The 17,225-nt window shown below is 35.4% G+C and overlaps 1 protein-coding gene across 4 annotated transcripts in view; it reads left to right on the top strand.

The window, feature by feature from the left end:
• Positions 1-17,225, top strand: part of KLHL2 (kelch like family member 2) — a 59,339-nt gene that overhangs the window by 36,251 nt on the left and 5,863 nt on the right. For 3 of the 4 annotated variants that reach the window (XM_027883916.1, XM_027883917.1, XM_027883919.1), the window contains 8 exons: positions 959-1,121; positions 8,809-8,918; positions 10,335-10,451; positions 11,431-11,580; positions 12,450-12,567; positions 13,217-13,414; positions 14,128-14,229; positions 15,178-15,306. In XM_027883916.1, the coding sequence (XP_027739717.1) occupies positions 959-1,121; positions 8,809-8,918; positions 10,335-10,451; positions 11,431-11,580; positions 12,450-12,567; positions 13,217-13,414; positions 14,128-14,229; positions 15,178-15,306 (1,087 nt within the window). Of the gene's footprint in view, positions 1-958; positions 1,122-8,808; positions 8,919-10,334; positions 10,452-11,430; positions 11,581-12,449; positions 12,568-13,216; positions 13,415-14,127; positions 14,230-15,177; positions 15,307-16,199; positions 17,220-17,225 lie in introns of those variants that run through there. The other variant, XM_027883918.1, reaches the window with a different exon arrangement.

Here is a 17,225-nt window from a genome sequence, read left to right as displayed (position 1 = left end):
ACCCACTGGGCCACACTGCTTTTGATGCAGCCCAGGATATAGTTGGCTTTCTGGCTCATTGCTGGCTCATGTCCAATTGTCTTCTGTCATTGAAGATGCAAACTAATATTTCGCACTTGAATGTTCTAAAATAGAAGTCTCATTAAAATAACTGTCAAAGGCACAGAAAATGAAAATATTGTGAAGAAGAAATTGAAGACAGAAATATAGGATTTTGCTCAAAGGCATTATTATGGTTCACCTAAATTTCATGTTTAAGTATTAGTGGACAAATAAAGTGTATGTCATAAAGTTTTTTAAATTCTTTACTTTTTGCTTACTTTGTGAAAGTTGAAGAACAAATACTTTATTCACACTAATTCCTTATTGATACGGATTTTTAATGAGTTGTAGAATATTTTATATAATCAGACTTTTAAATGCCTAAATTATCATTCTTCCAAGGAGGTCACAAACTTCTTTGGAAGCTGAATTCTGCCCTTATTGGAATCAGTTGCATAATTATATATAATACACATAATTTCTGATGCTAACAAAAAAGCGGTACAATGTCCAGTGCTTGCATGCAAACAAGATTTAGGTATTCTATCATAGTCTAGAAAACTTTGATTTAAAGAAATATCTAATGCTGAAGGCTTGGAATGAGATGTAATTATGGAGTGTTGGGAACAGTAAGAAGTGAACTTGTGAATGAATATTGGAAAGAGTTTACATGAAGTATGAGAATTACAGTCTATAGAATGATTTCTTCAGTAAACATGATGGTAGAGATGTTGCTTTTTACTTTAAATCTTAAATGGTATTTGTAGGGAGGTAAAATCATGCTAATGCTGGGGTTTAACTTTTTTAGTTGCATAATGCTGAAATCTTCCTCTCTGTTTTAATCCTAATTTTTTAATTGTTTATTTTGTTTTCCTTATGAATTGGGACATTAACCACCGGTTGCTTCTTCTTACAGGTACTGCTCCCAGCAGCTGGTCTCTTGCAACTGCAGGATGTGAAAAGGACTTGCTGTGAATTTTTGGAATCCCAGCTTCATCCTATCAATTGCCTGGGGATTCGTGCTTTTGCTGACATGCATGCATGCACAGATCTCTTGAACAAGGCCAACACATATGCAGGCAAGTTACCATTAGTGCATTATGGAGCTTGATATCTGTGTATGTGGCTACCCCACACACGGATTCCATGCCCACCCCATCCAGAGGGGTGTACTTCATCTCTCTCTCTCTCTCCTGCTTTTATGCTTGATACTAACCTTCTCTTTCCTCTGCAGCCAAACCACCTTCCATTTCTGTCACATTCCTTCAGAAAGCTCTTTCCTTGTCTATGCTTCCCTTATTGTCATCGGATTCTTGGAGTACTGCTAGCCCATACGACAAGCTGCCAGCTCAACTCCTACTGTGTTTTTGCTCTATCTGTGTGGTGGGTTTTAAAGCAATGTACACTCTGTTCTTACTCTCGAGATAAATATGCTGTGCATAGTCAGGATGCACAGTCAGGTCCAATCTCTGCACCGCCTTCCCTAATCCCTGGCACTGTCAGGCTTAGTACAAGAGCAATAAAAAAAACCAGAGAATTAAAACTGAAATGTCCTGATAAAGCTGTAGGGAAAAAAAATACATGACTGCATTACTTTTCATAACTTTTCTAAAATGTACAGTGACCAATTAGCATCATTAACAATTACTACAGAGTTAAAATTGAATATTTTCCTGAAATAGAGCACTAACTTCTTCAACTCATATGGCTGGCTCCAAATAGTAGGCTTGTTATTGCCTTAAATAAAGTTAAACATCGTAAACAGAAGGATCTTGAATGCTTTCAGTTGTCTTCATTTCTAGAAAATCTGTTTTCTGGTATAGATTTTTTTTTTTTAATTCCCAGGAGATTATATTATTTCTATTGAGAATGGAAGTTTCAGGCAAAGACAGAAATGCATCAAGTTCATTGGATTAAGTGTCTGTCAACAGAATCTGTGTTTGCTGTCTTAAGTGTGCAACTGGGGTATACAAATCAGCCACACTCAGAAGTTTTCAGTCTAGTGAAATTTTCCTCAAATTATTGAAGTGTCAATTAAAAAAAAATTGAAAAGGTTTTCAGATTGTTTTTGTAATGAATAGCTTTTGTAATGAATACATTACTCAAGAAGTTGTGATGTGTATGTGACTGAATGATTTTGTGATATTTGTATCTGGACTATTATGCAAAACGCTTTAATTAAATCATTTCATCTCAGAGTGATACAATATCAAATCCAAAAAACTATTATATTTTTTATGTTTTGTGCAATAGAAAGCAAGACATATTTATTAACTACAGTTAATATTTAATGTTTTAGGGAACGCATTTTGATACAACTGAATGAATTTTAAATTTTTTTTTCCAACTTCTGTTCTAACTTCTGCGTCTCAGTTACTTCTAAACTAAACTAAACCAAATCTCTATACTACTTCAGTTGCTTCTAAACAATCATTGTTCAGCTTAGTAGTTGAAGCGAATATTGGTATAGATTACTTTCTAGGCATATAAATTCTTAGACCCTGGCAAGACCTTGAGTGCAATATTGGTTAAATGTGTTTTGAGAGCACAGGAACTGTGTCCAGCTGGTAACTCTCCCTCCCTGGATCATTTTGTTCAGGCATCCTTTACTGTGCTCAGAGAGATTCTGCAAGCAGGATATAGGCAAGTGAAAAGAAGAGGGAAGCTATTTGTTGGTCCCAGTTGGGACATGCAAGCTACCAGGCTAAGCACCAGAATGCTCAGTACTCCTGGTAAAAGCATCAAGGAAGTAAGGGTTGGCCTTCATTTCTCCTTGTCACTGGCTGATCATAAGTTCTGCTGAATTTCTGTCTGCTGACCCCCTGATTTTCATCTATACAATTCTATACCTTTTCGGGTCAATGTTTTTCCTCTTGAATTTTCAGGCTACTTACTGCCTGTATCTCAGCCATTGTAGCTCATCTTCCCCCTGTTCTTACCTCAAATGTCTCTTTGCACTTTGTCAAAGCTTTCTTAAAACTGAAAAAAAAAATTCTCAAAAATCTGAGACAAAGATACGTGGCTGTGCCATTTCAGAATTAGGCCTTGTATCACAGGCAGCTTAACTCCCATAGCAGACATTTTGGGATTAAGGCTCCAGAAACTAGAGTGAGTACAGAAAAGGATTATTAGACTGAAAAAATTAGTGGAAATTCCTTCCAATGGAAGTAAAAACTCAACTTTCATTAAAATTGGAGCTTCATAATCCTGTGGCAGGGTTGGTCCTTCTCTAGAAGAGTGTGAGATTTCTAGGAGAGTCATTCAGATGCACCTGTGATGCCTATGGAGAGATCTGAACATAGTGGACAATTGATACAGGTTGCTTGGAATGAGCTTCTGTTGCAATTAAACTTTAAGATGCTACCTGTTCTCATGATGGTTCAGAAAGTAGTCCTACTCTGGGTCCTATTGCACTTGCACACTCAGGGACTGCGTACAGCTGAAGCCTCTCATCCGTCTTGTGTGAAGATTCCTATGAAGAGGATGTGGCATGAGCACTGCTAGTCTGCCCTCAGTTTTAGTCTGACATATGTCTTACAAAGTCTTAAAGGATGTTCACGAAATAAAAAAATTTCATGAGAAAGTGGTGCATTATATAGTTGTTGTAATGTTATGTACAACCTGAAAATAAATTGGTAAAGCATTTAAATGAAGAGGGATATGCCATCTTGGACTAAAGAGACCCTTTCTCTGTGCTTATATCTTGACATATTTCTTAGTTATAACCGAAGAATCATAATGTATTTCACCGCATAGGGCAGTACAGGGTTTGGAAACATTGGATTACATGTGGAAAAGGTGTCTTTTGAAGCTTGACACAGCTGGACTTCTTGGCTTTTAGAACTGGGTTGAGGAAATGTTGAAGAAATCTTAGCATATATTGTGATGCAGAGATTGCTGCTTTGTATTTAACAAAGCAAAGTTTGTGGCATAACAGCTTTCTTGATTCTAGTGGTGTAAGATTAAAGCTTTGAGCCCTGACAAGACTTGGAAGCATGTCTTCTATAGACTGTTCTTGTGTACATCCGTATGCATGAGATTGAAAGGATGTAGTTGTCAGAATCTTTCTTATGATTCTATTCTGAGTAGCAACGTCTGTTGCTATGCTGCTGTTGCCTTGGCTTCTATGAGTGTTCATGGTGTTCTAAAAAGCAGTTATTTAAGCATAAAATTGACAAGTAAATCACATTTTTTAAAAGAATTTGATTCTGCAGTGTTTAGCTTCTGCTAGTTCTCCAGCTGGCAGAGCTTGTCTATTCCTCTGCAGTAAGGCTGGGGTTCCTGCTTGACCAGTGCCTTAAATTAGGCCATTAGCAAAGACCTTTTGTCCCAAGCCAAAAAAATCACAATGTGACATTGTGAATCAAAGTAATGATTTAAAAAAACCTAATTCTTCGTAATGTTTTTGCTTCATCTGCTTGAGAAACTGTTTTTCATCTTTTCTTTAAGTGACCATAAGGCTTAGACCTTTCCAAGCCCCCCAAGCTATGCACTGCTCTAAAACAAGAGGTTATCAGTTCAGAAAGAACTGGAAACAGAAAGTGCTGTAATGTTCCAGTGGTTTTGTAGCATTACCACATCAGGAAGGTGCAGATACTTCAGTTACTTTATAACAAAATCATCATTTGTTTTGTGAAATAGAAATAATTGGCCTAAACTAGACAAAAGACACTTAGGAAACTCAGTATGTTTTGTTATGATATTTTGTTTCACACATGAATGCATGTTCAATTACTGTCATTAAAGGATCTAGAGAACAGGGAGGTTTTCCCTTTTTCCAGCTGCAGACTCTGGCACTGATAAGCTGGGGCCATTTTTTTTCATACATTTCTTTTTCATTTAATGTGGCTTTGGGAAGATCTCTTCTGACTGCAGGTATACAAATAAGTGAAAAGGTATTTGTGAATTAATCCACAAATGTTCATAGCATAAAATGTCCTGTGCAGATTTTAGATGTAGCTTTCCTTCCTATGTAATTGAAAAAATGCAAAGTTAATGTCAATATGTTTATGGCCAGCAAGACTATGTGCCTTTTGGACAGAAGAGGTGTCAAGTGGTTTTTGCTGCATATGCATGTATCACACATAGCTCCAGACTCATAATGAAAAAATACCAAAAAATGGTACATTTACATCTGCTATTATTTTTCTCTGCTCTCCAGGCTGGCATTGTTTATTGTACTTTCAAACATTTTGTTACTAGCCCCTTTCCTGTTATTAAGGACTTCCTTTTAGTCGTTTTAGTTTGTCCCCGAAACTGAAGTCCCATCCTGCTGGTACAGGGCAGACAAGGACAGATCTTTAGCTATTCAGATAGAAACTGACTTGGTTGCGAAAATGTGAAAATCTGTTTTTCATATGCAATTGGAACAGATATTTTAGAAATGTCCTAAAATGGAAGGGTTTTTTTAAAGACAGATTTTAGTTTTGATAATAAAGAAGTAGGATTCTACTTGCTTAGGAAGTGGGAATTTGGGAGCCAAGCCTCTGCAGCTCCTAAGCCAGCTTGTTTCCAGTCTGCCAGACTTTGGAGCCAGTTGGCTTCAATGTCTGAGTAAAGAGGCAAGAAATGGGGCAGGATTCCAGTACAAATTTGTCAAAGTTGCATACTGTGTGGAAAATTTGGATTTAGGAAAAAATAATTATTTTATTTTCTCATGGAAACTTCCATCTGGATAGTTCTCTCTTTGCTTCATCTAGGAGATGTTCACTAAAAAAGATGTTATCTAATGCAATAACTAAAAAACAAGATAATTTGAGATTTAACAGGGGACAGATGCATGAAATATTTAATGATGTCATAAGTTTCATCATGTTTAGTGTTAATATCTCCAGATTATCAAAGCTTTCAGAATGCGAGCAATAATATGAGATAATATAAATCCTAACACGGAAAGCAAAAAGATTCACGCACCTCCAATACTACTTTTCTCTCCTCACTATTAGGAAAAGAGGATCTAAGTGTGATTTTTTGAAATATTACTACTGAATCATATTGTTTCAAAGATGCTGATATCCTTCTTGTTAAAAGGATGCAAAAAGTTTGATTTTCATAAGCATAATTTTATATCTAATAAAGCCTTCTGTCTTCAACATTTGAACAGCATTACATAAATTGTCATTGGCAGATTTAATTGTTTGAAATAATCCCTTTAGCTGTAATTTCAATTGGCTTCTGCCCAAAGATTGTCTATCAATCAGTTATGATGGTCTCCTTGATGACAAGAGATCTGATACATAAGAGACAAGTTATTTCATCTTACCTCGTTTTGGTGACTAAAATTTATTTTGAAATCTCCTATTTCTCTTTTTTTTTCCTGTAATTCATTCAGTGGAGAATCTGTAGCTATTGACTAAGTATGTTTTAATTTCTCCCTTTTCCACTCTTCCTTCTTCTCTTGACTCTGTGCATTGTTTTATGCTTTCAGTACAGAGGCTGACATCCAGCAAAAGAGTCTTAGCTTTTGTTCAAGTACTATCTGTTTTTTTGGATTTTTTTCTATGGTTCTCTTCTAGAGGAGACAGTCTCACATTCATTGTATTACTTTGAAAATTCTCAGCTTTTACTCTCCTGGTTTAGAGGCTAAATCTCTTCTTATTTAGTCCATGACACAAATCTAAATCAACTTTTAAAAAGCAAGGCTTTTATATTTGGGTCTATAAAATAAAGTGAGTATTTTTAATTTATGAAGTATATCCTGTTGGATGTGATCCGCTGTTGGATCAGATTTCTCAAGGGAAGATGAACAATACTTCAGAACCTCAGATTAGTTTGAGATTTGAATGTGTGTTGCTTCCCCTTTCTGCTTACTTCCTAACTCACCTTCTCAGTACAATCAGGTCATAGTTTGTGAGACTGTCACTTGAAATTTGGAGTTTATGATAAAACTAATTTTTTTCAAATTCCCTTTCTCAATTTCTATTTGCCATATGCAAACAGCAAAACACATCAGATATTTATTTCAATAAGGATACCTCAGAAGATTCAGCTTATGAAACTGCATACTTGTTGTCTGAAATGCAGATATGAAAAGATTTGTAAAGAGTGGAAAAGCGAGTGTTATAAAAATCAAAAGTATTTCTCCTCATCCTTTCTCTCCCGTTGCCTGAAGTACTGCAGAAAATACTACCTGTCCATCAAAAGAGAATGCTGCAGAATTAGAGGGACTTGTAGTGATGATGATTGCATGAGTGAAAAGGCTGGTAGGATAAGAGACTGAAAAAACACAAGGACCATCTACTTTAGAGTACTGAAGACTAAAAAGGAAGTAGAGTAATGGACGTCTGAATAGACAGGTCACACTTTCCCTATCATCTTAGCATTAGTATGGGAAATTGAAAACTGAGTAATGGTAAACTGGGTGTTAAATTTATGTGTGGCTTTTTGTCCAGTGTTACTGTGGGATTATTACTATGGGAAAATAATAGAGTCAAGAATTTCATAGGATTCAAGGGGACTAGAGTTTATCTAAGTAAACTCACTGTTTAGTAAAATGTGGTTAAGGCAAAATACCATCTTTCTGGCTAGCAATCTCTAATCGTGGTTATAGTGAGACCTTTATAGGAGGAAGTTTCATTATCATACTTTTCATATAAATTCTTGGACTTCTGTCTGAAGGAATTTGTGCTGCCTATTTCAAGGAACAGTATGCTGAACTAGATAAAGGGCAAGAATTTACTGAGTTATATTTATCTTTTTATGCTATCTAGATTTTAGTACAGTGCAAAAAAGCTGTTGTACCCTGCAAAGTTGAACTGAAAAATTAGATTTCTTGAGCTGAAAACATTCAGCATTCTTTAATTTTTTTTTGACAGCTTAAAACTACTTCTCAAGTATGGAGTCTTAACTAGTAGAGTGAGAGAAAAAGTTATAAAATGTTCTTTAGTTTGAATATGTTTGATGGCCTCTTTTTACTTGTTCTAATTTTGAGTGAATTCTTAAATTCTCAGTAATAGCTGTCCCTGCTGTCTTCTATTAAGAACAGCGAAAGAGGCGAAAAAGAATCTAACTGATTGGAACTACTTTTTAAAGCAACTGAATAGCTTAAAAAGCAATTTTAAGGAAGGGAGGGGGCAACTTAATAACTGAACAACAGCCTCGTAAAGATACGTGTGCTGTGTTAAAAGAAATTATTTGGTTCTGCAACTGATAATATTAATTTTTTTTCAGTTTTGTTTACTTTAGGTTGAGGCTTTAAAAAAAACAAGCACCCAAGAAAAATTACAGGCCTTCTACATGTTGTAGAGATTGGGGTATGCAATATTTTATGACCTAGGAGAAGCTCTGAAAGATGCAGAGGAGCCATACTTGTTGTTTGACACTGCTGTCAAACTGTTAGTTCTAATGAATCAATTATTGTTCATGTGGAACTATAGGTTTAAAACATGTTTGTCAGCAACATATGGAGCGTGTTCTTTATCTGGAATTGTTTTGGCTGTATTTGTGTGTACAAAGTTAGCAAAATGAGATTCAAGTGCAAGGACAAGTACTGAGATGAAGCAATGCTGAAAATTGCTACAGTTCCTACTTTTAGTATAATGTGTTTTAATATTTCAGTTATTTAAAAAGAAGTCTTTAAATATGAAAAGTGTTTGTGAGACAAAGCTTTAACTTATAGAAAAGGTTTTAAGTTAAGGTATTGCATCTAGATATGACAAAATAGCATGCATATTGAATCCTTTTCCTCTGTTTTCCACAGCTAGGTTAATGCTTGTTTTGGGATATATGTCACAGTGTGCGTTACCATATTTCTTTTTCTCCAAACAGAACAGCACTTTTCCGATGTTGTACTTAGTGAAGAATACCTCAATCTTGGTGTAGAGCAGGTGTGCAGTCTTATATCCAGTGACAAACTCACAATTGCCTCAGAGGAGAAGGTATGACCATCTGTATTCCATTACTCTTTTTATCCTTTTGGGTGAGAGAGCAAGCTTACTCATATTGCTCTTGTACACTTCTTTGGATGTGCTCTTTGTTTCCATAGTGAAATTAGGCATGTATTGTGCTCAAGTTTAAATGAATTTTTCCAAAAATGTTATCACTCTGATGTTGAAAATCAGTCTCAACTCTTACAACTCCTCAAACTGTATTAACTCACATAACTCTTTGTTCTTTGAAGAAAAGCCCAACAAACAAACTACATTAAATGGAAATTCCTTCTCATCTTCTCACGGAACAAACAGAACACGTGCTGAGTCACATACACAGGAGTTTGATTTACCAAGGGATAAATAACTCAAAGTTGGCAGAGTAATTATATGCCATTTACTGACTTTAACATCAGCAGTCCCAGAGAGGTATTAAAACTCTGTATATATATGTGAGCTGTTTAGCCTAACTGAAGAAATGTAGGTTGCAAAGGAGATGACTAGGCAGCTTGGTATTACCTAACTTGAGTTTAATGTGTATTGGCTATATCTCAAATCTTTTAAAGACATTTTTGAAACACTGTGGTCTTCAGCGAGCCCAGGGCATCTCTGCAAACCTCTAATGGTTTTCAGGTTGTAGATGTATTCATTTTGAGCTTTTTTTTATTCAGTTATGATCTATTTAAAGTACGTTGGTTTTCTTTTTTCCAAGGAGTACGTAGTTGTACCAACACCTCTGTTCAAATGAGGCTAAATGGTGTTCAAAACCATGTTTGAATACTGATTTGTATGGCTAGGTAGTGTTTCATGTTAAAACCTTTTTGAAACTTTGAATCTAAGAACTATCTGCTTAAACTGCAACTCGCAAAGTCATGTTGTTATTCCTGTAATACCCTGAAGGTACAGTTCTATCACTTTGATACATGTGATATTGCTTTTGTGGAGTATAATTAAGGTTTTAATGCTCTACTGTATGATGTGCTACTGTGCAATGGAAGAAAAACTAGGCTTGTGATAACTTCTCCCAGTAAGACTCAGTGATGGCAAGTCATTTGAATGGTGATGTGGCATGCCCGTTCTCCAAGAAAGGAAGAAAAATATGAGGACTGTAATACTGATGCTGCTGTGTTGTTTGTTTACCTAATTTTACTGGATTTTCAGTATCAATGAATTTACTGTGTGCATTTTGTGAATGCGGCACAGCTATCCTTGAAACATCAGTAGAGAAGCAATATGAAAAGAGACTGCCTGATGCACCTTTTTAATTTTTTAGTTGATAAATACTGAAATAATGGGAGCTGTAACTGCTCAATCTTTTCTTATGTTAGGAATTTTAGTATAAGCAGAACTAGTTTTGGAGGCACACTGATGTTTTTATACTTATGAACTTGTAAGTAAGGGGATTTGCATTTTGTTTTCTGGAAGGTATTTGAAGCAGTGATATCCTGGGTAAACCATGACAAAGATGTAAGGCAGGAGTTAATGGCTCGTCTGATGGAGCACGTTCGGCTGCCTTTGCTTTCTCGAGAATATTTAGTTCAGGTAAGCAAAAAGGAATACTAATCATTCTGCACATGAAAATTTCTGTTTGTTGTTTTAATGCAAGATGGATAATTTTAAATTTAAACAACAGTGTAATGTAGTTTGTTACTGACAGTAAAAATAAACAGACAGCCACTACCACATATGCATGTGCACATGCACACACTGAGTCAGGTGAGGGATTGCCATTTGGAGGATGACTTATATAAAGTAGTCTATCTGTTTGGCTGACTACACATCATACCACACTAATGATCTGAACAATGCAATTCGCTGAGATCAGGTTACTTTCCATTTGTAATACAATCTTGGACAAAAGATTTGTTTTCATAAGTGAATTTTCAACTTCAGAATCATATCTACTGTTTAAGTTAATTAGGAATTAATGACAAAGGAAACATTCCTTTACCTGCTTCAGATGAAGTACATTTTTTCAAATTTCATAAGCTCATTTTTGATACTTTGGTGTCAATTATTTAAGATTGAAAATATGAGTTCAGTATTAACATTGGTTAGTAGTATGATGGTAGGTGTTTATTTTAGAAATTCTATTTTTGTGATACAAATCTCAACTTTGTTGTTTTGGATGAGTTTTGGAGTTTTTTTGCTCTTCGCTTTTGTTGTGTTTTTTATTGTGGTGGGGTGGCTTGCTAGTTTGTTAAATTATTCTCAATATTCTGTACTCTCTGTATTTGAAAATTCAAGAAATGTGCCTGTATTGCAAGAAAAGTGCTTTACCTTGCCTAATGCTGTTTCTTCTACTTACTAATTGAGAATCAACATCTCCTGATTTGTTTTTTTCTTTTTAGGGCCTGCATATTGCCAACACATAAATTTGTGTCTAACTGGTTAAATGATAATCTGAACAATTAGATTAATCTGCATTTGTGAGATATAGGCTTTATTACACTTCAGATTGTGATTTGTGTTTTACTTCCTTAACACGCTCAGACCTTGTTAAACTTGTATTAATAAACAGAGAGTTGAAGAAGAAATATTGGTTAAGAACAGCAGTGCTTGTAAAGATTACCTCATTGAAGCTATGAAGTATCACTTGCTACCAACTGAGCAACGAGCATTGATGAAAAGCACTCGAACAAAATTGAGAACACCTGCTAGCCTGCCAAAAGTAAGACCCTTGCTTTTCCATGTACTTACTATTTCAAACTCCATTTTAAAAGATTTCATAAGAGCATGTCTGTCTCTTGGGGTATTGCAGTAAAAACTTTGTACTGGAATTGGTTATCACAAAAATATAAAAAGTATATAAAAAATATAACAAGTAATTAGCTTTGCACTCCATGCTACTTATGATAGAGGTGTTTTAGTCTCCCACCTACACACAGCACCACCACCACACCCCCTCCCAGAAAAAACATTATTTAATAAGTGCTTCAGCATTTGAGAAATATACAGTTGTGGGGAAACAAGCCCATTTAAATAAAAGAACCAACAATTGAAACAAAGCGAAGACTGAGTGAAGCTTCTGAGTTGAGACTTTTTTTAGCTAAATATTGCCTTTTGTTCATTTTAGGAGAAAACAAAACAAACATTAGATATTATCTTCTTTCCAATGGAGTAAAGAAGTTCTCTCATAGTACTGTTGTGACAACTGCAGTAATGGAATAGGAGATTCTGTTCAGCAGATGGATCGTCACAGTTCCATTACATATCATAGACACTGAATTCTTATACCTGAGGTCAGAGTAGGATGTGAAGATACAGAAGGATCTGCTGTATTTTTAGGAGCTTAGATTCAAATTGCTTTTCTACTTCAGGTATTTCCCCTGAAAACAATAATTATTAATTACATTTGTTTAAAAAAAGTCAAAACAATTAATTTTGCCTGATTCTCAAGAGTCAGATTTCTAATTTAGGAGAACCATGCTCTAATTATTTCTTGTGGAGTGGCTTGCTTTAGTTTTTTAACACTCTTTTGATCTTTCAGGTGCTCTCATATATGCAGATAATTAACAATTATTATTATCTCCCTTTTAGTTGATGATGGTAGTTGGAGGACAGGCACCAAAGGCAATTCGAAGTGTTGAATGCTATGATTTTAAAGAAGAACGCTGGCATCAGGTGGCTGAATTGCCTTCCAGAAGATGTAGAGCAGGTAAGCAATGTCTATCTTTTTGTTGTGGTTGGTAATGCTTCAGAATTTCAGCATTTATACAATTTATACAATGTATAAAGCATTCTGTGTTCTTTGGAACAGTACTAACGATATTTTTTTAAGAAGGGCTGAGCCTTGACTTCAACATTTGAATTACTAATCTGGAACAATGCAAGTTTGATAAATTGTGCTTAATTTGTGCTTCAGTTTGTAATCTGTAGAATAAACTGCTTTATTGCCTTCATTAGACAAAAGGGATGAATGAATTTAAATATTAATGCATTGTAATAATGACTAATTTTACTATTAAAATACCATATTATTACTAAATGAAATAAAGAACATGAAGAAGTGATCAACTGCTATTAAAAACATGAAAATGTGATCTTAAAGCAGCTGAGCTACCTGAGTAAGAAGAATTTCAGCAAGCACGGTATTGAGAAGTGTGAGCTATTAGTAACAAAAAGTGTCAGAACTTCTAGTGCTTAACTTGAATGAAGTGTGGCTCTAGGAGACCGTCAAAAGCACAGCACATGTCCTGAGTACTGTAAATTGTGTCAAGTATCTGCAAACTCAGGACAGTATGGGATAAAATTAATTGACAAAGAGACTAAACCACTCATCTTTCCTCCCCGTTTCCCTGCCCTAGGGATGGTGTACATGGGAGGCATGGTTTATGCAGTTGGTGGTTTCAATGGCTCTTTGAGAGTTCGCACAGTGGATTCCTATGATCCAGTGAAGGACCAGTGGACAAGTGTTGCTAACATGCAAGACAGGAGAAGCACACTGGGAGCAGCTGTCTTAAATGGCCTTCTTTATGCTGTGGGAGGATTTGATGGGAGTACAGGTATATTTGCCTTATACACTTCTTAATAGTTTTGACTACTCTTAACATAATTGTATCGAATTTGAAGGTCTCTCTCCTGGTAGCTGTGATTAAACCAAGCATGAGGGTAGCTTGGCATCTTGTGATGTGGAATGTACTTTAGGGGTTGCATCCCTCTACCAGAACAGTGGACTGTTTGCTCCTGTCTAAGAGTTCAGATTTAAAGACTAGTGAATTTTTGACAGGTTCCCATTCAGTATTCCTTCTGTAGTCAGAATCCTTAACTTCTGGAAGATCTGAGCAGTTATTTCTGCACTTTCATGTAGTGTGAATAGGATTATAAACAGCTTTTTCTGACCTATGGGAAGGCTTCAGACATACACTTTTTGTTCTCTTCCCAGATGCATTAAGCCATTTGTGCAGAGGTGATCCTTTAGCTTAATAACTATTGTAGAAGCATATGTCGGAGAAACCATTAAAAAGAAAGGAAAAAACCAGGGAAGAATTTTTCACAGTTTGATAAAAACTTTTAGTAATTTGCCCATTTTTCAGCCACCAAGAATATGTTGATTGTAATTGGCTACCTAAAGGACATCATTTGTGCTTTTTGTACAGTAACTAACAGTCCTTAAAATGAAATAATTTGAATTTTCAGATAGGAAGAATTTTTTGACAGCTAAACAGTATGTTGCACCTACATTTATAGAGAAAATAATGTTATATTGTCTTCACAGGTTTATCATCAGTCGAAGTTTACAACTTAAAGACTAACGAGTGGTTTCATGTAGCTCCAATGAACACAAGAAGAAGCAGTGTTGGCGTGGGTGTTGTTGGAGGTAAGTTGACAAATTATATTGAAAAGAACAGATAAGGAAATGCAATCATTTACCCTACTACTTTTTCCTACTTTTGAAAACATGCTTCAGATTTATGTTTTTGCTCAACCTTGTAATTTGTTCGTTCAAATGGTAATGAACAATATGTAATCACACCACTTGGATTTGACCAGTTTTTAGCATAATAGTTTTAATTTTTTTTTTTCAGAGCTTCAACAGTGCCTGACACTAATTGAAGAAAAGCTCTCTAAACATGTGTGCTCTAGGTTATGTATGTCAGCAGAGTCAGAGAGCTGAAGTGATGACCTTATCAGTTGGTCTTTAGTGATGTAGCACTGTTGTATTGTCAGCTCTGTTATCTGTGGCTGACTTTGCTGGCTGCATACTGGGGATGATCCCAAGGACAGTGCCAGGAAAACTGCTGACATTCCAGTCAGCTTGGTGGTGAATAGCCTGGATGTCACTTGCACAATGCAGGCCTGGGCTGGCTCTTGGGTCTTAAAACAGTTATCTGTGTGTGTGTTTTAACTGCATAGGAACCACGGCTGTGTCAAATATGAAAATGCAGACTGTACAAGTAATTCTTATCTGAATTTTTCATATTTCTAGGAAGCCTATCTGTGAGCTTCCAGTATTAAACATACTTGAATTAGCTTGCTTTTGAACAATGCTTAATTAAAAACCTTACCTTTGTATTTCAGCTAGGCAATTTAAAATCTTTTGACTTGCTTTGTTTGTGTTAGATACTGGCTGCCTTTTACATTCTAAAAATGACAAGAACTATGGTGTGCTAACTTAAACTGTTTACAGAGTAGAAACTCAATAATTGGTTGGTGACAGGTACTGATAAGTAGCTGAGTCAGAGAACGAGGACTTCCTCTCTGCTTGTGTACCAGTACAGTCTGTGTGCATTACAAATTGGTCACTTTGTGTTGGTTACCCTTCTAGGTAAACTGTATGCTGTTGGTGGCTACGATGGAGCGTCACGTCAGTGCCTTAGTTCAGTAGAATGCTATGATGCTAATACAAATGAGTGGACCTATGTTGCAGAAATGAGCACTAGACGGAGTGGAGCAGGTGAGTGGACAAGGATCAACTATCCTTGTAAAACCAAAAATTTGTGGGTTTAAAATGTATCTAAGAATATAAAAGGTAAGCTAAAGTGTGAATCCGATGGAATGTGCTAGTCCTAGATGACTGATATACAGCAGGTTATAAAAACAAAACTGTCCTACAGAGTAAGGTTCAGTCTGTTGATAGTAAATATTTCTCCTTGCTTTTTCATACTTTCATATTCCTCCTCTTTCCACAACTTCTGATGTTATTTAACATACAGACTAATACTCATGGATTGTAACAATCACTGTCACCTAAATACTGAAGTGTCAAAATCTATACTTCTAGGATGAAAAAATGTCTTTTCTTCAAAGATATCTCTTTGCCAGTGTAGGGGTGATTTTTCAGGTTGACTTTACATGTGAACTGTGACTAGGTTTCCACCTCTTTGGAGGACTTGTTCTGCATTCTGATTCACTTCAGGAAATTTTGTCCTTGTTCATTCTTAAGTTTGTATTACTGGTTTCATCCTCTTACTTCCACTTATGTACCCTTTATTTCACCTTCAGTAGTTCTCCTCATCACCTTGTGTTTACATCCTCTGTACATGTACAGCCTACTACATGTTATCCTTCCTTATCCTTTAGCCAAGGTATACCCATTTATTTCTGTAAAATCTGAAAAATCTCTTCTTTATTTTTTGTGGATTTTTTTTTTTTTTTACTTCTTGTGATTCTGGGTATGTATATTTCTCTTTAAAGACATCAAAAGTGCCTCTGGTATTCCACTTTTGTTTAATGAAATGATGCTTCCACAGCTCCAAATTGACTTTAGCATTTTCATTATCTATTTATATTATGGACTTGAATCTCATTTACTGTTTACTGTCCTCTATTTGTCTTTTGGTATTTCAGGTTTTTTCAACTCGCAGAAGTTATTTTATTTCTCTATATGCGTTCCCAAGGACTTTTTCAAGTCAAATTCTATGATATTATTTTCTACATTTATTTTTTTAGTAATTTAAGTCACTTTTTTTGCCAAGTACTCAAAGGTGGTTTTTAGCAACACCCTTCAGATATCTACTGGTGATTGCATTAATGTGCTTCATAATTGGAAGAGATATTGCTACAAATAAATCTGGATGGACTTCTAGTATGCTCAGTAGATGATTAGTAGTTATCCTAATTTTTTATCTTGCCTTCCGTTATTCTTTGTTAACTCTGAACAGTTTTTATCTGTATAATGATGTCTAAATTAAGTTTAAATAATTTCAAAATAAATCTATTAAAGTATTACATTAATTACTAAAATTAATATAGTTTGTGATACTTCCATTATACCCTTATAAAATCAGCAAGTTGATCTCTCTTATATTCATGACTAGAAGTCATGTTTTGATTGTGTTTCTAAACTAAACCCATGATGTTAATGAAAGAAACATGATACATTGTACCTCAAGAAAACATAGTTGTCTTGTGAAACTTCTAGTAACTCAGTCTGTGCATCTTGGAAGTAAATCTGGATTTAAAACTGGACAGAGTTGCAGTAAGGGCACTGTTAAATACTCTTGTCTAATATTGGCAATTTTTGAAGAAAATATTTTTATAAAGTGGGCAAATTACAAGTATCGTCATAAAGGCAAAGAGTGTTGGTGGGTTGTGACAAAGCTTCATTTTGCAGTCTGCCTGCACACACATTATGTTTCAGCATTTGGGGGTTATTTTTTGATACTCTGTTTTTGCGAACTGTTGTTGTGCTTGCAGCCTATTTATACAGTAGATATTTTCAGATTTTTTTTTTAATGTTGAATTTCTTCTACAACTCTGAAATTTTTAGTTCTTTAGATACACTGACTACTGGGATCTTTCTGTCCCTCTCCTCTCTCTCCTTGTCCCTGAGTTCAGGACTGTGTTTGCTTACTCAGCTCTCTTCTGCCTTTT

Source organism: Empidonax traillii, unplaced genomic scaffold, assembly GCF_003031625.1.
Source record: "Empidonax traillii isolate 1590-97213 ecotype Southwest subspecies unplaced genomic scaffold, ASM303162v1 scaffold137:size1056949, whole genome shotgun sequence".
NCBI lineage: Eukaryota > Metazoa > Chordata > Aves > Passeriformes > Tyrannidae > Empidonax > Empidonax traillii.
Note: the sequence above shows the minus strand (reverse complement) of the source record. Positions and strands in the feature narration are given on the sequence as shown.